At 35.9% G+C, this 24556-nt stretch overlaps 1 protein-coding gene across 1 annotated transcript; it reads left to right on the plus strand.

Annotated features, from left to right (window-relative positions):
* Positions 1-412: 412 nt before the first annotated feature.
* LOC146611196 (uncharacterized) lies at positions 413-23696 on the plus strand. Its single transcript, XM_085345588.1, has 22 exons — positions 413-562; positions 643-694; positions 953-1096; positions 1188-1373; positions 2042-2197; positions 2294-2461; positions 3485-3640; positions 3754-3921; positions 4050-4395; positions 4732-5089; positions 5198-5250; positions 16286-16398; positions 16523-16741; positions 17501-17704; positions 17907-18035; positions 18129-18307; positions 20906-21082; positions 21184-22557; positions 22652-22693; positions 23167-23217; positions 23338-23404; positions 23638-23696. The coding sequence occupies exons 1-22, from the start codon at positions 413-415 to the stop codon at positions 23694-23696; spliced, it is 4551 nt and encodes a 1516-aa protein (XP_085201714.1).
* The last annotated feature ends 860 nt before the right edge of the window (positions 23697-24556 follow it).

Genomic DNA, 24556 nt, shown 5'->3' on the forward strand with positions numbered 1-24556 from the left:
CAGGCGGTTGCCTCCCAGTCAACACACATATGTGGGGCCCAAATAGGGAGCAGCAGGGCTAATATTTGGGGCCCACTTGGGAAACCCAACTAGGGTCCAGCTAATTTTGTCCTCAGTTTCCATGGTGGCCCCAAATGTGTTTTCGTAGATGGGTTTATGCTGGGTCCGAGATAAGCCCCAAATCAAGCCCAGCCAACAAATGAGTATGGGGCCCAGATGGGTAGAAGCGGGTCTGATGGTTGGGGCCCACTTGGGCTACCCACCTGGCACCCAGCTACTTTTGTCCTCAGTTTCCATGATGTCCCCAAATGTGTTTTCCCAGATGGGTTAATGATGGGTAGGCAGAAAACCTTTTGCCTTCCTGTTGGCTCCCATTTACAGAAGGAATGCCAGCAGCATGACACCGTGAATAATGACTGATTTTATTAAAAGGACTTGTGTTCTTTTCTCTTTAGTTAGGATGACATTACGAAAGGTCTCGTTATGCATCGTTATTCTCCTAGTCATATGGAACTGTCTTAAGTATGAGAGACACAGAGAGTTTCTAAACGGCTTCTTTGAGGTAAGAATAAAAATGAATGAATGTATAATGATGAAAAAATACAGTGAAACAAATCATTTTCCTCCTGGATTTTCTTCCAGGAGTTAATGAGTGCAGAAGAATCCAGCATTCATCTAAGACAAAAAAGAGAAAGTGAGTAAAATTTTAGCAGTGTTACTACAACGTAACACATGTTTGTTGACTAATAATATAATTATATAATAATTGTATTTATTAAAAAAAAACATGCTTTGCAAAGTGCTTTGAAAAACTAGACGAGGGAGGATATTCAATGAACAAGCAGAACTGAATAGCAATAACAGTATCTGACCAAGTCCAGATTATCAGTGTTATCATTGCTTTATGGTTTGTTTGGGTTTTTCTTTTTTTTTCTTTTTTTTTTACCTTTAGCTTCATCAAATTCCACTGAGTATGAGTTCCAAGCTGTTATAAGCGTCTCAAATCTGGAACAATTCCAGTCGATACTGAACACTCTCAGTTTTCCTTTATTGATCAACGCCACTGGTGAGATTACAAGCATTAATACAACAACAGGTAAAACATCCATTTATGTTGCATCTCCATTGCTTGCCAATCTTATTCACTCAAAGTGTCACATTGAACCATTGTGTTGTGTTCTTCTCAGTGTGTTCACCAAACATAACTGCAAACATAACTGGATACCAGTGCACATGTGAGGAGAGCTTTGCTTGGTCATATAACAAATGCATTGACTATGAGGCCTGTGATGCCATCGTTGGTGATACGTGTGGATGCATTAATGGACTTCCAGCAGATGGGCAATATTGCCAGTTAAAAACCAGCAACCCAGGTAGGACTAGGCAAACATGTATCACATGTGATAGGTAAGTAAGTATGTAATGTAAATGTAAGTACATTTATCCAGCATATGTAGTTAGACTGAGGTTTCTACGTCTGTGTTCTGTGAAAGGATTTAATAATGTAATTTTTTTTAAAGTGTAAAGGATGTTGATTTGAATTCTATCCTAAAGCCATAACTTTGTATAAAAATGGTAAATGGCCTATATTTATATAGCGCTTTACTAGTCCCTAAGGACCCCAAAGCGCTTTACATATCCAGTCATCCACCCATTCACACACACACATTCACACACTGGTGATGGCAAGCTACATTGTAGCCACAGCCACCCTGGGGCGCACTGACAGAGGCGAGGCTGCCGGACACTGGCGCCACCGGGCCCTCTGACCATTTGTATGAAATTTGTTTCAAAGGTTCAGTTGCTGTAGTCGCAATTTTCTTGTTTACGAGAGATATTTAAAATTTATGAAATGTTTGAGAAATGTTTTCTCAGTGTCAACACTAGCTACACCAACAGCTATATCACTAAATGATATATCACATGTAATTTAATATACATGTGATATATGTATTTCACATGTATATTATATATATAAAGTTGCAACAGAAGTAGAAACATCTTAAATAAATGGGGTGCTTGTTTTTTGTCTCCTCTACAGTGCCAGTGGAGTATGATATAGACTTTAACTTGCTCTTGCCAGTATCCAGCCTGCCCCCAAATTTCATTGATCTGTTCAGAAACTATGTGGGAAATTTGTCATTCCCCAAAACCATCACTCAGTCTTTAATAATTGAAGACTTGAACTTCACCACATGTAAGAATTTTGTACTCGGACAGATTTAAATGTGTTCATACTCTGGTGCATGGTTTATGAGGTGTGTTTTGTCATTGTTTTGAATGACTTTAACAGGGTGCTATCCAAACTCCACCGGAGGAATGCAGTGTCAGTGTGAGGACCACTTTGGTTGGTCATGTGAAAAGTGTGGCCTATACGGTGCATGCAGTAATGTCACCTCACAAGCCTGTGGATGCATCAAAGGGCTTCCTCCTGATGGAGAGTTCTGTGAACCAAACGCAAGTAAGAAACTTGCAGCTGAAGAAATAGAAGCATTTTAGAAGCATATTAAAGAAACATTAACAGATCTAACATTGCGTTCAAAATCCTTACTGACATTGCTATGACATAACCAAAAGTTATGGACTTCCTCTGAGTGGGGAGTTCTGGCAACCAATCACAAGTAAGAACTGCAATTGTCTAGCTGTTGGATGAACAGACTACTTCCTTTATCAAATAGATGAATGAACTTTTCAACTGTCTGATTACCTAACATTGTGTTATGAGAGTGATTAGACATTAGATATGAATTGCTCTGTGGAAACACACTGCAATTAATTCTATACTCACTGTATTAAAGAAACATTAACACACCTAACACTGCATTCATTATCCTTGCTGACATTTCTATGACATAACCAAAGTCATGGTGTTTAGTTTCTGGCTTGAAATTGAAATAATTAAACATATAATGTTTTTCCACAGGCGTCGCTCCTTGCCCAACACCACCTCCTGGTATGACAAACATCTTTGTTATTCATTTGTGGAAGCACAGTTCAATTCATTCTATACACACTGTATTAAATTATCTGATTGTTTGTGTTCAAAGACACAAATGATCTTGTTATGTTTAATTTGTATTTTGGGTGTGTTATCAAATATCAATATGTAAGAAATTATTTTTACAATGGAAAGTGTATACAATATGTTATTTAGAGAGAAAAACGTGGAGGCCATCAATTTGGCAACAAAGAAAACACTTTCAAAAGATATGGCTACTGTTGTGCTTTAGCTCAGCCGCTGCTAATTTTCTAAAACTTACCAAGTAGCTTTTTAGGCATTGACCTAAACCCATGTGTTGGTAATGGATAAACCTGGACAAGTAACATACTTTAATAAGTAATGCATTCTTAAATGATAAAGGTATTTGAAAATCTGTAACATGCATGAGTCGAACTTGGGTCAGTTTTACATTTTCACGTAAATATAGTTTCCCATCATTGCAACAGTTGTATGTGATGGATTTTCCCCTTTTCTCCTTCACAGCACCAGTGGACTTTGATATAGACCTTGAACTGCACATCCCAGCATCTAGTGTGCCCCAGAATTTCAGTGTTGTGCTCAGAAATATTCTGAGAAATTTCTCCTTCCCCAAAATCATCACTGGGTCTTTAACACTGAAAGACTTGAACTTCACCACATGTAAGGACCTGATCTTATTTGACTTCCAACACTCCAACACATTTAATGCTGTTCATATGGTGCTGTATGACTTGTGAACTGTGTTTTGTTATTCTTTTAAATGTCTTGAAAAGGGTGCTATCCAAACTCCACTGGAGGACTCCAGTGTCAGTGTGAAGACCAGTTTGCTTGGTCATGTGGCAAGTGTGATGAGTACGGCGCATGCAGTAATGTTACCTCACAAACCTGTGATTGCATAAAGGGATTTCCTCCTGATGGAGAATTCTGTGAACCAGTCACAAGTAAGGACCTTGTCGTTTTTATAACAAGATGTATTTTTTTTATTCACTTTAAATTCATCAAGTTTGCGTCATGAGTGTTCTCCGTGTCACTAAAACAATATAAGGAATTCTTGAATGTTTCTCCACAGATATCATTCCCTGTCCACCAATGCTAAACACAACAACACCAGATCCTACAACTACAACACCAATGCCAAACACAACAACACCAGATCCTACTACTACAACACCAATGCTAAACACAACAACACCAGATCCTACAACTACAACACCAATGCCAAACACAACAACACCAGATCCTACAACTACAACACCAATGCCAAACACAACAACACCAGATCCTACTACTACAACACCAATGCTAAACACAACAACACCAGACCCTACTATAACAACACCAATGCTAAACACAACAACACCAGATCCTACTACTACAACACCAATGCTAAACACAACAACACCAGACCCTACTATAACAACACCAATGCCAAACACAACAACACCAGATCCTACTACTACAACACCAATGCTAAACACAACAACACCAGATCCTACAACTACAACACCAATGCCAAACACAACAACACCAGATCCTACAACTACAACACCAATGCCAAACACAACAACACCAGATCCTACAACTACAACACCAATGCCAAACACAACAACACCAGATCCTACAACTACAACACCAATGCCAAACACAACAACACCAGATCCTACTACTACAACACCAATGCTAAACACAACAACACCAGACCCTACTATAACAACACCAATGCTAAACACAACAACACCAGATCCTACTACAACAACACCAATGCTAAACACAACAACACTGATTCCAAACACAACTACACCAGATCCTACTACAACAAAACCATTACCAACAACTGCACCAACACCAATTCTAACCAATACAACAATTCTGATGCCAAATACAACCACACCAATGACAGACACAACAACAACACGGGTTTCGAGTACTACAAGAGTGCCAACTACTACAACCACAGCGATGTCAACTACAACAACAACAGCAAACACAACTACTACAATAACACCAACTACTGCTTCTGTTACAACAGATCAATTGACCATAAATGTGGAATTTAGTGACACATACAATAATCCAAACAGTGTTTTTTTCAGAAATGTTAGCACTGCTGTAAGTCTCAATTAGCCCCATCTTTGTGTCATTCAATTTTCACATAATCTCAAACTACTCAATTCAGGTGGTTTAATTCATGTTTGGCAATGTCACTATCTCAAACAGATTCAAGCAGAAGCACAGAAGAACAAAATCACAGCACAATTAATTAAATTCCGGTAAGTCACATTATCTTTTTTAATATACCAATCCTAACAATTGTTTCTTTGTTTAGGTTTTTTTGTTTGTTTGTTTTTTTACAGTTGTTACAGTCTTTGAAAAGTTTCTCCTCTGTGTCAACACTGCAAGTCAAAAGAAAAAATCATTATGTGGTTACCTTGAAGCTTCTTAACATAAATGCCCTACAAAAAAGGGATAACTACAACCTAAAGTTCCACTACCCATGAATCACTTACACACACACCATACTGGCAAAAACATCTAGTATAACATCTGTATAATCATCACCTTATACAGAGGCAGACTGAGACTCTAATACAGGCCAAGAACTTGACTTACAGTTTTTTACAGCCGCTAGGACACATTTCTCAATACTTAGGTCACTTTTGCAAAACTCTTCACACAATTCTCCTAACTGACCTTCAGCTTGGCAAAGCAGTTCATTTCACATTCAAAATGCACTACAACTACCAAAACACTTTATTCAGGTCTCAAATAAATTCATTCTTCCAGAACACTAGCAAAGGTTGACAGCCGACAAACACACTTTGTCACCCACAAAACAATGACCTAAAAAACACTAGCAACATGTAGCATTACACAGTGTTTTCTTGTGTAAAACAAGGACACATCTCTGTTTATAATTTCAATATATGTTACTGGAATGAATTAGACATCATGCAGAATTCGTCAATATTTGTTTATGTATTTTTAGTTTTTTGCACTAAGTAATCCCAAAATACAAGAATTTGTATACACACCATCCACTGATACACATACAATAGTAATGCTAATCTACTCGGTCTTCTCCATTTGGCCACAGGTTCCCATCCACATCACATCTTATGTCATCTAGGGCAATACACCTAGGAAAGAATCTTCTGGCATGCCAGAATTGAAGGAGTTGAAAAATTGAAGGAGTAACACCTGTGTAGATGTTCATCTACAATGAGAATCAGCTGTGGCTGGTTAAACTGCATTTTTAGATTTACAGTTTTTTCTGATTGCTTAAGCACATTTTTTGTAACTATTGGCTAATTTTGCAAAACTCTTCACACAAATAAGAAAACCTGTCACCCAATCATCAAAACATTGTAGTTCTCTTGCAAAAGCAAACACAGCTAGATTAACTCTTCACACCTTCGTAAAAATGGTGTTTCCGTATCAAACAGTACACACAAGCCATCATCTACTAAGCACACGATGCGCCAACTGCACATTGATGGTATGAATACAAAACACATCTGGCTTTTGCTTTCTCTGTGCACAAGGTAGGCTATGTCAGTTTGAGCTCATACTTCTGTCATAGATCCATAAGCATGGAGGGATCCAAACTTCAAGTACTGGTGTTTATTCAAACACATCAAAACAAACACAAGTGTTTATTTCCAAGTATAGGATTATTTGCAATCGCCATAATGACTATATGGGTTACTTGGTCTGCAGTGAACATGCTTCCTCTGCCCCAGCATCTGGTCATCTAGCAATTCTGTAAAGTAACAATTTCAGTATTTTTACATCAATGGTATTGGTGTGTTTCTCATTGGCATATGGCAGTGCTACAAATCTTTGTGCGAAGTGACTGTACTAACCGATTCTCATTTCAAGATGTCCTTATGGTGCTTGCTACAGTGTAGCGGCTCGAGTTAGGCTGGACCCGTTGGCCAGCTACCCTCAGGGTCATTCCACGGTTGATTACATGGTCCACTATTGTAGCTCTGATGTCATCAGCAATTCTATTTCTTACTCTTCCTACCCTTCCTCTCCCCCCTCCTCATCTTCCTCTCCCCCCTCCTCGTCTTCCTCTTGCTCCTCCTTGTCCTTGTCATCCTCTTCATCCTACTTCTTCACCTCCACGTCCTCTTCCTTGGCTTCCTCTACTTCTCACTCTTTCTGCTCCCTCCATTGTACTCCGCACACACAGCTTACCTGTATTATAGTGCTTAGGCTGATTGCAAAGTGAACTAATTATCTAAAAAAGTTTTCACATGTGAAAGTGTGCCAGACAGTTGGCAAATTAGTGTTAATGATAGCCATACATGTGTATACTTTTGCTAGGAGTGTGTTGGAAATTTGGTAATTGAGTGTTGTGCAGTGAATTGTGCCTACAGTTTTGCAAAGTGTGTGTTACAAAATTGCAAACTGAGTGCAAAGCAGTTTTTGTGCTTTTAGTTTTGCAAACTCAGTGAGTGGTTTTGCTATAAGTCTGAATAGTTTTAGAGATTGTGCTACAGGAATCACAGTTAGGGTTTAAGCATTCAGAAAAAACTGTAAAGAATAATATAAGTTTCTACATGCTCCAGAAACCTTCAGATAAAACTCAGCACTTTTCCTCGACATTTTGCCGCAACATTTCAAAGAGCCGTAAAGTAAATAAACGGCAGACGTTTCATGCATACGCAGTACAGGAACGTAGCTTTTTCAGTGTGGATGAAAACAACTGAAAATGATAGTGTGGACACGGAGTGTTTCTAGACATAAACACCGTTTTCAAATTTATCCAGATTAGTGTAGACGTAGCCTAAGCTGGTGGTGAGGAAATTCACGTAAATCCAGATGAGGCAACCCAGGAGCAATCGTAGAGGTAGGCACATTCAACTGCCACATCTATAAAATCAGTTTTCCTGAGTCATCTATGGACTTGGTGAATAGCAAGGTTAAACTTTAGTGCCCAGGAAAATAGGTCCCAGAGATCTGTTAATTTTAAGAGCTAGAACAACCTGTAAGAAGCATTATGAGATGTGATATTCATACCCTAGTTTTACTTTTGATGCTTCACAAAGAGTTAAAAGAAAAAAAAGGATTGTCCACAATATTAGACTTTAAATGGAGATTGGCATTTGCTTTGCCATGCCTAATCCTTCAGTGCTCCTCACTTTAAAAACAAAGCAGATGGAACATTTTGAGGAAGAGTTTGCTCTCTAAATGGTTCATCTGCTTGTGACAAAATCCGGAGAGCAGTTCTTTATTAAGAGAAACATCACTTTATACGCTTTCACAAACTTTACTCTCCCCTTTCCCTAGTCCTGTTGAAATCACTTTTGACCCAAATGACACCAGTTGCACCATGCTTAAATCCTTTTTTTACTGTTCATCGTGACCTTTGTACAAAAACACCTCCTATTCATGATACTATTGCACTTCATTCATTCAGAATCATTACAGAATGATTACTTCCACTTATTTTGTTACATTTATAATCCTGAATTTTAAGAAAATAACCATAGCGCAAACAAATTTTATATATTCCAGAACTCCATACTTTACCAATAATTATACGGCTAAAGATTCAGCACCTTATTTAGACCGACTCAGGCGGGTGAGGCTTTGAGGATTTCAGTCTCTTCAACAGTCAGTCGTATACAGTTTTTCTGGCAACCACCAGAGCAAGATCGTATACAGAGAAGCGTTATTAATCACTCCAGTGCTCTTGAGTCTACTGGCAGCATGCTTTACACCACCACATCCTACACTTTGCATTGCAATTGATGATGTAAGGCTTGGCCATGGAAACCCATTCCATGAAGCTCTCTACACATTATTCTTGAGCTAACCTGGAGGCCACATGAAGATTAGACAGATTTGTCTAAGTATCTGACAAGTCATTGGCTGTAACAATTGACTCTGCTGAAACTTGGCAACATCTGAGCACTATTTTATATTACCCATCACATAAAATCCCCACTGATTGTTTGCCACTAATAATTGTCTCTAGAATATTCAGTACTAAGAAAGGTTCACAGCTGTACCATTCTAGAATTCACTGAGAATGACCCATTTTTTCACAAATGCTAGAGTTCAAATTCAGATTTTATTTGTCACATACACAGTTCAACATGTAGGGAAATGCTTGCGCCCAAGATTTAAGTGGGGGAGTGAAAACCTTTGGCAATATTGTGTATCTAGTGAGCGACAGTTCTCTGTAATAAATAAATAAATGAATGAATTTTAAAAATGCATTGCTAATATCAAAGCTCAGAAGAAAGTGCCCTAACTGCTTTGAGCAGATAGGAGGGAAACAGCAACTCAAATAACCACTTGTTGCAACTAAGCAGTGCTGGGGAGTAACGGAATACATGTACCAGCGTTACGTATTTGAAATACAGAATATGAGTAACTGTATTCCATTACAGTTACCATTTAAAATGATGATATTCAGAATACAGTTACAAATAAAGGAATTACACAGCGGTCTTTTCCTGTTTCATATGTTAGGCAATGCCCTCTCTATTTTTGGTAATTCCACGCCAGTGGAAACCCAAACAAAAATGCATTAAGAGGATCTAATGCCTGGGTCTCAATCTTGCAGCCCATGTCACCCCTACTTGCGGCCTGCATAATGACATGAAGAAATATTTTTCAAAATTATTATTCAAAAAATTATTTAACCCACTGGGGTCGACGGACACGCCGGCACGTCAAAATCGCATGACCAATTTGAATTTGAATTTGAATTTGAATTTGAATTCAATTTAAGATGAAACAGCAACAAGATGCAGCAACCCAGAGTCTCCTTTTCAACCAATACCAATACTTTGTTCAAAAACTTAATGTGTTATTGTATTTCAAATTATAGCTTCATAATGATTACAGGACATCAGACTACTTGTTCTCATTGTTTAGTTATAAGAATAATCACATAGAAATTAAAAAACCTGAAGTTGTGTGTTAATTGACGCTATTTGAACACGTATATCTTTTCATTTTACATGTATATACTTGCCTGGATATTTCAACAAAAACATTCAACATTTACACTTTCACTCATTCACAGAAGTGCTCTGCCACACTACAAAGGCAATCAGGCAGCTAACTGGGGAAAGGGTAGTGTGCCGTGACTTATGAGATGAAATCTCTGAACACATTTTAATCACCACTATATCACTGTGATTGTGATCACTGTGATCTACATGTGTTTTGAAACTGGGTTTTTGGCGACCTGGTATATGTCAGTGTTTCTGTCTGTAGAGCACACAAAAAGGTTCAGACATTTTTCATTGTGCATGGTTGAGGTTTATTTTTTCCAAAGGAAAATAGGTTTACATATTCAACTTGAACGATAAAAGCAAAGTATCGATCCAATTTCCTTTCCTTCCTTAAACAGCTCCATTTCCTTCCAATTCACCTCTGTGTCAATTTCAAGATCCTGCTTCTTACTTTCAAAGAGCTTCATAACCTCGCTCCTCCATATTTATCTGATCTTCTCCATATGTATGCCTGACTACAGACCTGTTGGGTCTAACACTTAAACGCCGCTGGCTCAGAGACCAATCATTTGTGTACGACCACAGTGCTTTTTGTCTTTTACTTGCTGCAAGGGGAGCCTGAGCTCTTCATCTGATCTCAGCCAACTCCAAACTCTGGGACCCCTCTCACAGTCCTTTTATTAACATCAGTATTTACACAAACATCTCATTAATCATGCGACAGATAAGACACCCACCTGTGAACATGGGACGTGTGTGTCTGCGATGTGTGAGCATGTGATGTCACCAATATCCTCAGTCACCCCATATATGGCGTAACATTTTAACGAACCAGTGTTTAGAAAACAGAGCTGAGCATTCTTGCTAAAGATCTAATCACCTTGCTAAAGATCTAATCATCTTGCACAATGACAACCATATTGATGCACAATTCTCTAACAGGACTTTTAGTTGCTCTGCCCCAAGACTTTAGATGCACTTCCACCAGCTCTTCAAACTACAAACTCTCTCTGTACTTTTAAAACACGTCTCAAAACCCATCTATTCAGAACTCCATACCCTTTTATACTTGTTTATATACTTTCATGCTTGTTTTTTTTTACCTTATGTTTAAATTTTGTTTTGCTATACTTTATTATATTGTATTGTTGTATTATTGTAAGGTGACCTTGGGGGTCTTAAAGGCACCTATAAATAAAATGTATTATTATTATTATTATTATTATTATTATTATTATTATTATTATTGTTATTGTTATTATTAATAATAAGGCAAGGCAAGGCAAGTTTATCTGTATAGCACAATTCAACAACAATGTGATTCAAAGTGCTTTACAGAGACATTAGAAACAAAAACAAATAAAAAGCATGATTTAAAATTGATTAAAACAAGCAAACAAACAAACTAATTAACAAACAAACAAAACAGTATATAAAATCAAAACAGATAAAATCAGAACAATAGATAAAATCAGTAGTTAAATGTAAGTTTTGAAATTTAAGCTTAAAAGTTTTCTTCTACAACATCAGCTGTAACTGCTGCTACTTCACTGATGAACAGTTTAAGCACACCATCAACACGGAAAATAAATTATCAATAATCCATTTTAATAGCAGAAGTCTGTATGCCAACTTCAACAATATAAAGGAATATCTAAATGAGTTGGCAAATCCATTTGGAATTATTGCCATTTCTGAAACATGGATCAATGCGGAGAAAGGAATGGACTTTGGACTGGAGGGATATGAAGTGAATTTTGTAAATAGAAGGAACAAGAGTGGAGGGGGAGTAGCTGTGTATGTGGATAAAAACCTAAACTACAAGGTGGTAGAAAGTATGACAACTGTAATTGATAATTTACTAGAATGTATAACAATTGAAATTTATAAGGAAAAAGAAAAAAATGTAATAATTAGCTGTATATATAGAACACCTGGCTCTAGTATTCAAGTATTTAATGACTTCATAGAGGAAATATTCTCTAAAACAAATCAAAAAGTTATGTTTATCTGTGGTGATTTTAATATTGACCTGTTGAATCCAAAAAAGCATAAAATGACCGACGAATTCCTAAACACTATGTACAGTTTGAGTTTACATCCTAAAATAACCAGGCCTAGCAGAATTACACCACATTGTGCCACCTTACTTGACAATATTTTCACTAACAATATGGAAAACAACATTGTGAGCGGATTATTAATTAATGACATCAGTGATCACCTACCAGTTTTTGCAGTTTATGACACTAATTATAAGAAAAATCAGCATGAAGAACAACTGAGATACAGACGTGTAAGGACAGAAGAAACTATGACTGCATTTAAGAACGATCTATTAAATCAGGACTGGGACAATGTGTACAAAGAAGCTGATATTGATATTGCATATGGCATATTTTTAAGAATATTCATGGAGTTGTACGATAAAAACTGTCCAACAATAAAATACAACAGAAAGCACAAATATTCAGATAGACCATGGCTCACTAAGGGTTTACAAAATGCATGTAAAAAGAAAAATACACTCTATAGGGAATACCTAAAACCAAGAACAAAAGATGCTGAAAATAAATATAAAAAATACAAAAATAAGTTGACCAATATTATACGTGTATGTAGAAAGGAGTATTATAGTAAAATATTGAACAACAATAAACATAATATGAAAGGAATATGGGATGTTTTAAACGGTATCATTAAAAATAATTCTGGACAACAAAGTTATCCACAATACTTTATCGATAATGGCAATATTATGGAAAACACTGCTGATAAGGTCAACAGCTTTAATCATTATTTTGTAAATATTGGACCAAAACTGGCAGAACAAATTCCTGAGTCACTGCCATCAGTAGAATGTAGTGAAAACCTGATTGATAGGAACCCTAACTCAATGTTCCTTACATCAGTGGAGGAAAAAGAAATAATTGACATTGTACACATGTGTAAATATAAAACATCTACTGATTGTAATGATATTGACATGAAAATCGTCAAGAAGGTCATTGAAGGAATTGTAGGACCTCTAACATATATTTGCAACTTATCATTTCAGACGGGAAAAGTGCCAAACAAAATGAAAATAGCTAAAGTTGTGCCGCTGTATAAAACCGGGGATAGACGCCACTTCACAAATTACAGGCCTGTTTCTTTACTACCACAATTCTCCAAAATCCTAGAAAACTTGTTTAATAAACGATTAGACAAATTCTTAGATAAATATAAATTACTCTCTGACAGTCAATATGGATTCAGATCAAAAAGATCAACATCTCTGGCATTAATCGAATCAATTGAGGAGATTACGAATGCTATAGATCAGAAACAGTATGCAGCTGGAGTATTTCTGGATCTCAAGAAAGCATTCGACACAATCAATCATGACATATTAATTAATAAACTGGAACGGTATGGGATTAGGGGGGTTGTACTGCAATGGGTGAAAAATTATTTAAGTGACCGGAAACAATTTGTGAAGCTGGGTGTCCATTCCTCATCATGCTTGGACATTGCTTGTGGTGTTCCACAAGGCTCTGTACTGGGTCCAAAATTATTTATTATTTATATAAATGATATTTGTAAGGCATCTGATATATTAAAATTTGTATTATTTGCAGATGACACAAATATTTTTTGTTCTGGGGGGAATCTAAAGGAGCTGCTGGATACAATTACTTCAGAAATGTGCAAAATTAAAAAATGGTTTAACAGGAACAAACTATCGCTAAATCTAAGTAAAACTAAAATTATCTTATTTGGGAATTCCCTTAGAAATGCACAAGTGCAGATTCATGTAGATGGTGTGGAAATTGAAAGAGTACTTGAACATAAGTTTCTTGGTGTGATTATAGATGATAAATTAAACTGGAAATTCATATAAATCATATACATAACAAAATTTCAAGAAGTGTCTCAATCTTGAGTAAAGTAAAACACATTCTGGACCACAAATCACTCCACATTCTCTATTGTTCCCTGATTGCACCGTATTTGAATTACTGTGCAGAGGTTTGGAGCAATACTTACAAATGTTTGCTATCATCAATCTTTATATTACAAAAAAGGGCCGTAAGGATAATCCATAAAACTGGTTACAGAGATCATACAAATCCACTATTCTTAAAATCAAAAATTCTAAAATTCACAGATCTGGTTCATTTTCTCACAGCACAAATTATATATAAAGCAATAAATAACCTGCTTCCTGACAATATTCTAAAAATGTTTTCTAAAAGGGAACGGGGATACAATTTGAGGGGGGAATTAAATTTAAAACATCCTCGTATCCGTACAACATTAAAAAAATTTAGCATCTCTGTGAGTGGAGTGAAGCTGTGGAACAGACTAAGTAAAGATATGAAGCAATGTCCAAGCATGGCGCAGTTTAAAAGCGGTTTAAGGATACGGTTTTTACAGGGTACAGGGAAAAGGTAGAGATTTGATAGGGTGTTCTTGTCTAATATTTTCATGTGTGTGCGCATGCACGGGTTTGTTGGTATGGGTATATATATATATATATATATATATATATATATATATATATATATATATATATATATATATATATAATTGTAGGCTGTGTATCCTTGAGGTGTTAATGGGGTTATTGGAAATGTGTATATGTGCGTATGTGTGTATATACGTATGTATGGATAGATAGAAACATATATGTGTATATATTTAAAAAATAAAAAATAAAAATTACACATAACATATAATGTAATTGCAAGGAGGTATTTCTGTAGTCTATTGATACTAGATAGTGGAAAAGGGGTGGGATTAAATAAGCTTATGCTTCTTCCTGCTCCTTTTTGAACATGGACGTTATTTGGAGTTGTGGTTGCTCGTTTTCCTTTTGTTTGCTTTGTTCATTTGTCTCTTTTAATTCTATTTTTTTTATACTTTTTCAACATGTTCAAAATAAAGATTCAATCAATCAATCAATCAATCAAAGTGTGGATTTGGTGCTTTATTAAAATGCAGCTGAGAACAGGTGAGTCTTCAACCTGGATTTAAATAAACTGAGTGTTTCAGCTGATCTGAGGCTTTCTGGGAGTTTGTTCCAGATATAAGGAGAATAAAAGCTGAATGCAGCTTCTCCGTGTCTGGTTCTGACTCTGGGAACTGATAAAAGACCAGATCCAGATGACCTGAGGGATCTGGAAGGTTCATACTGGGTCAGGAGGTCACTGATGTATTTTGGTCCTAAACCATTCAGAGCTTTATAGACCAGCATCAGAACTTTAAAGTCTATCCTCTGACGGACAGGCAGCCAGTGTAAAGACCTCAGAGCTGGACTGATGTGGTCCACTTTTTTGGTCTTAGTGAGGACTCGAGCAGCAGAGTTCTGAATGAGCTGTCTGACGGATTTTTTAGGTAGACCTGTAAAGATGCTGTTACAGTAATCAAGCCTACTAAAGATGAATGCATGGACTAGTTTTTCCAGGTCCTGTTGAGACATCAGATCTTTTATCCTTGAAATATTCTTGAGGTGATAGTAAGCTGATTTTGTTATTGTCTTAATGTGTTTTTCTAAGTTTAGGTCTGCATCCATAACTACACCCAAATTTCTCGCCTGGTTTGTGGTTTTTAGGTGTATAGATTGAAGTTCTCTGGTGACCTGTAATCGTTTTTCTTTGGCGCCAAAGACTATTACCTCAGTTTTGTTTTTGTTTAGCTGGAGAAAATTGTGGCACAACCAGTCATTAATTTCCTCAATGCATTTACCAAGAGCCTGTACAGGGCCTCGGTCTCCTGGCGACATTGTGATATATATTTGTGTGTCATCTGCATAGCTGTGGTAGTTTATTTTGTTGTTCTTTATAATCTGTGCCAGTGGGAGCATGTAAATGTTAAACAGAAGGGGTCCCAAGATGGAACCTTGGGGAACTCCACATGTGATACTTGTCTGCTCAGATGTGAAGTTACCTATTGATACAAAGTATTTCCTGTTTTCTAAGTATGTTTTGAACCAGTTTAGTACAGTTCCTGAAAGACCTGCCCAGTTCTCCAGTCATTTGAGTAATATGTTGTGGTCATAATAATAATAATAATAATAATAATAATAATAATAATAATAATAACTTGATTTTACCAAATGGTAAACTACTAACTCGTAAATTGAAGAAAAATGTGAGGTTTTTGGAGAATTCTTTTTAAGTTAAGTATAGTGCAAAGCTATTTAGGGGATTGGATTCCAAGTGCTAGTAGACTGAAAATATAAAACTATGACTCAACTATCATTGACTTATCTGTAGGTGTGAGAGTGAAAATGTACATTACATGCCAGAAATGTTAGCGTTTCCAATCCTTTTCCATATTATAGGAGTGGAAGCACCATCGCTGAATATAATGTCACTGCTGCTACTACAGTCATCCAAACACTAAACAATGGAATTTTTGACCAGCTAGCAAAAATCTACTCTATGATATCAGATGGTAAGCACTTGTCTACATTTGTGATTTTATTCAATTTTACATATATGTTTAATGTCATATCAAAAAACACATGAGATCAGATGATTGTTTAATCATTTTTTTATATTTATGTTCATTTTTATAGAGCCACGTTTTCTGGATTTTAAAATTGAAGGTAGTGGATTTTGGGAGGATAAAGTCATTGTAACATGTGGCCATCCACCATTGGATCTCTTTGGTACTGACTGGAGAGCAGAGTGGAGACGTGATGGCAATGTCATAGTTGCAGATGGAGTACATACCATTTCAAAAAACAACAGTCACTCAGTCTTATCTGTGTCACAGTTCATTCGTGCTGACAGTGGTAAGAAGCAAACAACTGCATTCCATGGGGAAATTCACAAATCATATACATTTAAAATGCGAGTGTAGTCTCAGCATTTTTTAGTGATTCAGCAAGTGCAATTACAACATTCTGATTGGCTTAAGGGTAAAACTTGTTTGGTTCAGAAAAAAACATCACATGTATCTTTTATCATAACTCTTTTACGTGGCCTATCGACACAATTTAAAATCTGGTATATAGTTTGAAGTCCGCACTTCTGACCCAAGTTGAAATGGAGTCGCTGGGTCGCTGCAACCCCAGAGGGTTAAGGAAAACGTTGTTACTGCAATGGAGCAATCAATATTAGTGCAGAAGGACTGAAATCATTTGATTTAAATAGTTAAACCATTGCTGTTGCACAAGCCTTTCTCAAGAGAAAGAAATACCAAATTACAAGTGCCAGTGTAAATGTGTACTTGTGTGAACACAGATGTCAACTAATTCATATTAGAAATCCTATTTAAATTTGGAAATAAGTGGTTGCTGAGCTCTTAATAATATAACAGTAAAATAAAATGTTGCTAGACAGAGAATGGTATTCTTGAAACAAAATGGAGCAAAAACTCGTTATCAGCTACATTATTGCTTTTTTGTAGGAAACACTGAATCTGCATAGGAGAACCAGCCATATTACAACTGTATAATACAGAAATAAGTGACACTGTCAACCCATATATTATTATTTTTGTTTGGCAACACTATTTTATTTATGTATATAATAATTTACTTTCATTCCAGGAAATTATGAATGCAGGCTCATACGGGAAAAGGATGAATCATTTTATCGACAACGATCCAATGGAGCCTTCACACTCAAAGAGAAACCCTTGATCAGAGTGGACCCAATTCAAAAATTTTTGAATTGTAGTGGTCAAAATGTGCCACTAAGCTGCACTGTCAACAATGACTACAATATTAATTTCACAAACGTGAATATTAGCGGTAAATCTGAAACAAAGAATCAACAAAATGCAAATCAGCTATTGGGAAATAATTTCTCTGCTCATCTTGCAATACTTACGTTATTTACTAATATGAGACAAAACTTTTTAAAAACTAGTCTGATTAATATTACATCAGATCTGAATGTTTAGCTTGTATTGCTATTCATATTGACTTTGTTGTTTCTGCGATTTATCCAAAGGTAAAAAAAGCATTTCCTATCAATATAAAACTGATAGCTGTACAGACAAAGAGCAGGATACAATTACCTGTCAATCAACTACCTATCCTGAATTCAAAGAAACAATAACACTCAGATTTTACAAAGGAAGTGAGTATTAACACATTATAAAGCAATTTATTAAATTCAGGTTAAAAATTATCTACATTTAATAAGGTCTTTTTTTTGTTTTTGTTTTATTAGATCCTCAAATGTGTGATGATAAAGAATTTGGAAAGGCAGTTAGTGGTTCCAGAGCCAGAATACCCTGTGCAAACAATGAGGAAGGAGAAAAGAGTGCATTGTGCAACATCACAACATATACTGAAATACGAGACACCTGCATACTGCAACCCATTAAGGAGCTGCTTGACCAATCTGAGGTGACTTATATAAACTGCCATGTTCTTTTTAGTTCTTTGTATTGTGGAAAATGTACCTTAGAGATAAATCACAATATTACATATTTTAAAGAGTTTAGAAAGTTCACCTAAGTGAAGCCACAAAAATATTACACAAACCTCTCTTTAAGTTACTCTTTTAATTAAAGTTAATTTGCTATGTGTTTTACTTGACAACTGTGACTATAAATTTCAAAACTAGATTATATCAAATGGTAAGATAGGCTCTTAAATGACTAATTTTTTCTACTCTACATTTCAATTTTGCTGATGATGGAAATGACCATGTAATGTAATGTAAAATATAAATGGTTCTCAACACAATCCTGTTGATTCTATTCTGGGCTATAATGGAAGATGAATCCACCTCTCAAATTATTACAGCTCCTTCAACCAGTTTCCAAATGGATGGTATCCTGTTAGACAGCAAAACGATCATGGTCTTAGGATTAAGTGGTGTTTTTATTTCTTGGTGAACATACTTGAGTTTTAGTTGACTTTAGTTTTCTAGTGTTAGTTTCAAGTTCCAGGGCTCTATGTACTACAAAGTAAGTTAAATATATACAGGGATTCTTTCCATTATTTGGATTCAATTGCCCTAACGTCAAACATCACAACTACTAAGTTAACTAAGTTTCAGCTATAAAATTAGAGATATAATTCTCCTCTTTCAAGGAACATTTGAATTCTCTCTCTAGCCCAAAATGGTTAAAGCATTACAGTGATGTGAACTGCACATGTTAACTAGTATCTAGTAGAAGCTGATTTTTCTGTCTGTGTTCAGACAACAGTACCTTCTGAATGCGTTGTGCTAACATGATACTTAAAATATCACCATAAAGCTTGTCTTCTCTTCCTTCCGAAAGCATCAGAGCTGGGGCAGGTGCTGTGCCAATGGTGAAAAAAAAAGAGTTAAATAAATGTTTAAATTTGCATAACGCAGTTTTAGTTATTATTCTTTCAGCTGGAACCTTGATGTTGTTTAATAGTCTGAGAATAAGTAAAATACAAATACAAAATGTAGGAAATGTAATATTCCCTCATTTAAAGTAACCAATTTATATTGTCCACAAGTACAAATAGATGCCCCTAAATTGTACGTGCTTTGGAGTTTGTATGTGCTTTTCGAGTTTTGGGAGCTGAAAGAGCCGGTTCTCTAAAAGGAGCCGGAAATCCCATCACTACAGAAAACCCTGGTTCACCCCAAAGTTACCCGGATAAGACAAAGTTCTGCTTCATAGTACAAACCTCAGAAAGTTAAAAAGAAAAAAAAAGATAAAAAAGGATAACCACTGCACCAAAAAACCCCGCACAACAGAAATTAAAGTAAGCTGCAATGAGTCAATGCTTATCAAGCCCTTTAACTTTGTGCAATACATGTTTTACAGTTTTATACCATTAGTGATGACAGACAAACTGTTAATACAAAATAAACTTGTCACCCATTTAATAAAAATAAAACTTGTCAAATAAATAACCACAAAGTAAGCAGGTAGTTTAAGTTTATAAAGTATGCACAAAAAAACACTTTTTCAATAAATAACCACAAAGTAAGTAAGTAGTGTTTCTTTGTTTTGCCACTACAGCACTATTTACAATTTGTGATCAGAAGACATGGAAAGCACAAATGAAACACGGTATTAGCGATGGTAAATTCGATTCTTTTTACTGAGTCGAGTTTTAATGAGTCACTTACCAAAGTGAATCGGTTTTTTAGTCATTTGATTCACTGTGTCAGTTGACCAGAGAGTGCAAAAAATGTACATTTTCAATCAAACTTAATTTGTTTCCCTTTTCATGTAAATCCTACTGCTAAGATGAATGATTCTAAAAGAAAACAACAATTTTATAGAGCAAAAAAGAGCAAAAACATTTCTAAAATTAAGCAATTTCCTATCAAAGTTGCTTAATAAACATTTATTTTATTTTATTTTATTTTATTAGTATTTTCCTTAAATGTGTTAAATATATATTTTCTCATCTAAATGTCCACTGAGCTGTGAGCCAGGGGGCGGTAATGCGCCTTAACATTGGTTGCCAACCAAGAAGAAGAAGAAGCTGTGAGCCAGGAGGGAGGGGGTGAGCGAGTCCTAAGTGATTCGCTTAGGCAGAGCGATGCTACTGTGAACCGAGGAGCTATTTTCTTGATGTGAGCTTCTACTCAGGGTTTTTTCTTCCAGTTCAGAGCAGAAGTTTTTTTGTTACGATACTGGATGTTGTGTTTTTCTCCACAATTTTAATTATAAGCTAGATACATTACTGCTAACAGCAACAGGGATGAGTCAGTGAGTCAGTTGGGCTTGTGAATCATGATTCATGAGTCAGTAAAGTGATTCTCGAGTATTGAACGATTCGTTCATGATTCGCGCATCACTACACGGTATTCACTGTTCGGTTTATAACTGCAGGCAGATTAAGGTTAAAAGACTGTAGTAAACGTAAGCCAGATTCTGTGAGGATTTCTACAAACAAAAACCTTTGAGATAGGAATTAGTAAATAGGAAGCCCAAGTTTGTCATTCTAACTTAAACATTGAGTTAAATTGTGAAACTAAATACTTTTTCTCTTCAACTCTTGCAGGTCTTGACTGCCACTACACTGCCAGCATTTTTGCAACAGCTCAGCAATGTTACTAATGGGAATTCTGAGCAAGTGGTTAACTCACCTAAAAATATTGATGCTGTTGTTCAAATCCTCAGAAATGTAGCCAACAGAACAGAATTATTCAATATCTCAATCAATGAAAACTCAATGAAGGTACATGCTAGTTTACTGAAGTTTGAGTATTCTAAATAATACATGCTTTTTTTAAATTTTGTATTTGTTTATTCAATCTAATACTTTTTTTTTTACTGTAGGATATCCTGATAACTGCAGGTGTTCTCACCACAGATCAGGCAAGGGACTCATGGAACTTTCTGAACAAAAACAATGAAAGTATCTCGTATAACATCTCTAACCCTGACGGTGTTAGTTCATCATTATTGCAGTCTCTTGAAATAATAACAAAACACCTTGCCAGTTTCAATAATTCTGGTATTGACACGCCTTTTATCATCTTGAACAGAACTATATACACAAACCCTATCATTGGTGATTTTAATTCTTCAGTGGTGATAGAAATACCACAGAATGAGGGTAAAAATAAGTCAATCACAGTGATAACATTTGCCTCGCTGAATAATGTACTCCCTGCAAGAGAAATAGACAATTCATCGATTAAGGTCATCGGTGGCAGGGTTGTACTTGTTCAGTCCAGTGGCCAAATCAATAATATCTCTTTGACATTTGATATTTTAAATGATACACTGAGAGATCCAAAATGTGTCTTCTGGAACTTCAGTCTCCTTAATGGTCTCGGAGGATGGGACGATGAGGGCTGTGAAGTGGTAAATACAAATGAAACTGGAACTGTCACCTGCAACTGCAACCACCTGACCTCATTCTCTATCCTGATGTCACCAAACAGTCCAATTAGCCCAATTTTGGACTATATAACCTACATCGGAGTTGGCATTTCCATGGGTTCCTTGGTCATATGTCTCATCATTGAAGGCCTCATATGGAGAAAAATAAGAACGAATGAAACCTCTTACCTGCGTCATGTTTCCATAGTTAACATTGCTGTGTCCCTCCTGATTGCAGATATTTGGTTTATAATTGGAGCAGCCATTTCAGATGCAAATCATAAAAACCACTCAGCATGCACTGCAACTACCTTTTTTATCCATTTGTTCTACCTAGCTCTGTTCTTCTGGATGTTTGCCTCAGCTTTGTTGCTGCTCTACCGTACAACTAATGTCTTTGGTGGGGGTTTGTCTAAAGCATCTATGCTGGCCATTGGATTTTCTCTAGGCTACGGAGCTCCTCTAATCATAGCAACAGTAACTATAGCTGCAACTGCACCAGACAACAAATATATCAGAGAAAATGTAATCTGCTGGCTCAACTGGGATGAGTCCAAAGCTCTACTGGCGTTTGTGATTCCTGCACTTTCAATAGTGCTGATAAATCTCATTATCCTGGTTGTGGTTTTGTACAAAATTATAAGGAGAAGGGTTGGAACAACTGCTGCACAAGCAGGTGAAAAGAGCGTTTTACTGGTTATTGTCAAGAGCTTGGCTGTGCTTACACCATTTTTTGGAATAACTTGGGGTTTGGGAGCTGGACTTCTGGTGCATCCAAGAGACATAGGAATCAATATTGCATTCGCACTCTTCAATTCGCTACAGGTACAAATAAACTTTTTACCTTTTTATACCATAATAGCAGAATCTTTAATCACTGAATCCTTGATAACGGACATTACTCTGTCTTTTAAAAAAGGGCTTCTTTATTTTGGTGTTTGGAACACTGCTGGATGGTAAGGTATGTACAGCTCAATTTTAAGTCAAGTTAATGAATAAGTGCTTATTGTTGAATTACTTTAAATTAATGTTAAATGATATAATTTGGTTTAACCAACAAAGTGCTTAATGTCTACAAACCTTTACTGACAAAGGAATATGAATTGTAATAATACTACACTAAAATCCTCTTGTCAAGTCAAACTTCTGCCTTTTAGTGCCATTTCATGGTTTCTCTGTAAATCCATATAAATGACTAATTCAGACTTGATGGTGAAAGTAGCAAACAGCAGGTGGGCCCACACTTCAATAAATAACAGTTATATGTATGTGTTCGTATCCCACACAAGCACACAAAAAAGCAAGATAAACATCACCATAGACTTACAAAAAGATTCCTTTTAGTGTTTGGCTGGGCATCATGAATTAATTTACTTTTACAGCTAACTTGTGCAACTTCCATTGTAGTGTAACATTTGAGATTTCACTTACCAGGTGCGGTCAGCAATATCATCATATGCACGACCGTCCAGAAGTGGGACAGGGGTAAGAACAGTTTTCGTGTTCCTTTTTTCTTTCCTTATTTTTGGATCTCAGCCAACTTGTTTTTTGTTTTGTTTTGTTTTTTCAAATATTGCATGATTTGTTTTTTGTATTGTATTTTAGAGCACAAGTGCTGGAAACTCATCGTCAAGTGGACTTCGATTTTTAAGGAACTGGAGACGTGGAAGAGGTAAATAACAATTAAAAAATTAACATAAAGATGCAGGAAAAGCTGTGTGTTGTTAGGTGTGCTTGTACCTTAATCAGGCAGTCCAACACAGAAAACAATTGGATGGGTTGCACATTAACACAAATTAATTTTTTTAATTTTATTTATTCATACAATTATTTTACTTCTTACTTCAGTGTCTACTGTGTATTATTTTTTGCCACAGATTAACTATACTGCTCTGTTTTTTTTAGATGGCTACAACATGACATCCAGTGCATCCAGTGATTTACATTCAGCTAGCAACACATAATGAATGCAGAAATCTGTGGTTATTCAGATAACCAACAAGAAGTCAGGCTTTTCTTTGTTCCTTTTTTCCATAGTATCAGTGAGTTAATCTGTTGTGTTTTTATTAATAGCTTATATAATATTTAATCCCAGAAGAATTTGGCTTGGTTTTTAAGGAAAACAAATAAAGAAAAATATGTGTGATCACCAAAATATTTTTGAATGGCATAATACATTTTGGAATTGTAATCAAACTTTAAAAAAAATTATGTCATCGTTCTCATCTTTGATTTTGATTTGCATGCATGATTATCAACACAGCACAGAGCATAGATTTGTAGTTATACTAATAGATTTTTATCAATCTATAGATGTTTTTAAAGAAAAGAGTTGAGTGTTCTTATATTCTAAAGAGTGAGTAGATTTGATGTCTGATGTAAACATAAGTAAAACATTGTACTCGCAATATACACAGAAATACAAACTACCTTTGTTTAAAAAAACGTTTTTGTGTTGGGGACATCTACTCAAAATCTTGCCGTTTCATTCTGTGTCAGTATGTATCATGGCACACAGTCCCACAAAGATCCACATGAAAACTGTTAATTGAGCTGTAACAATTTCATTCATTTGTAATTCAATAATTTCTGGTAATCTTTTATTTTGTGCATTTTGTGAAGTAGCCATGTGTTGTAAAGATGAAACAGATGTCAGGGAACTGTTGCACATTAGGTAGATCTTAATGCTGAAATTTCTCATACTCATGTTAATTTTACCCATATTTATTTTTTTCTTTGCAGAACAGATAACTGTTATTCTAATTAGCACCTTCATAATCTTTACTGGCTACTCAAAGATTAACTAAGTATGCTTTCTGTGCGC

Source organism: Diplotaxodon limnothrissa, linkage group LG20 (assembly GCF_057381915.1).
Source record: "Diplotaxodon limnothrissa isolate DT_005_m linkage group LG20, D_limnothrissa_male_GT1.1, whole genome shotgun sequence".
NCBI lineage: Eukaryota > Metazoa > Chordata > Actinopteri > Cichliformes > Cichlidae > Diplotaxodon > Diplotaxodon limnothrissa.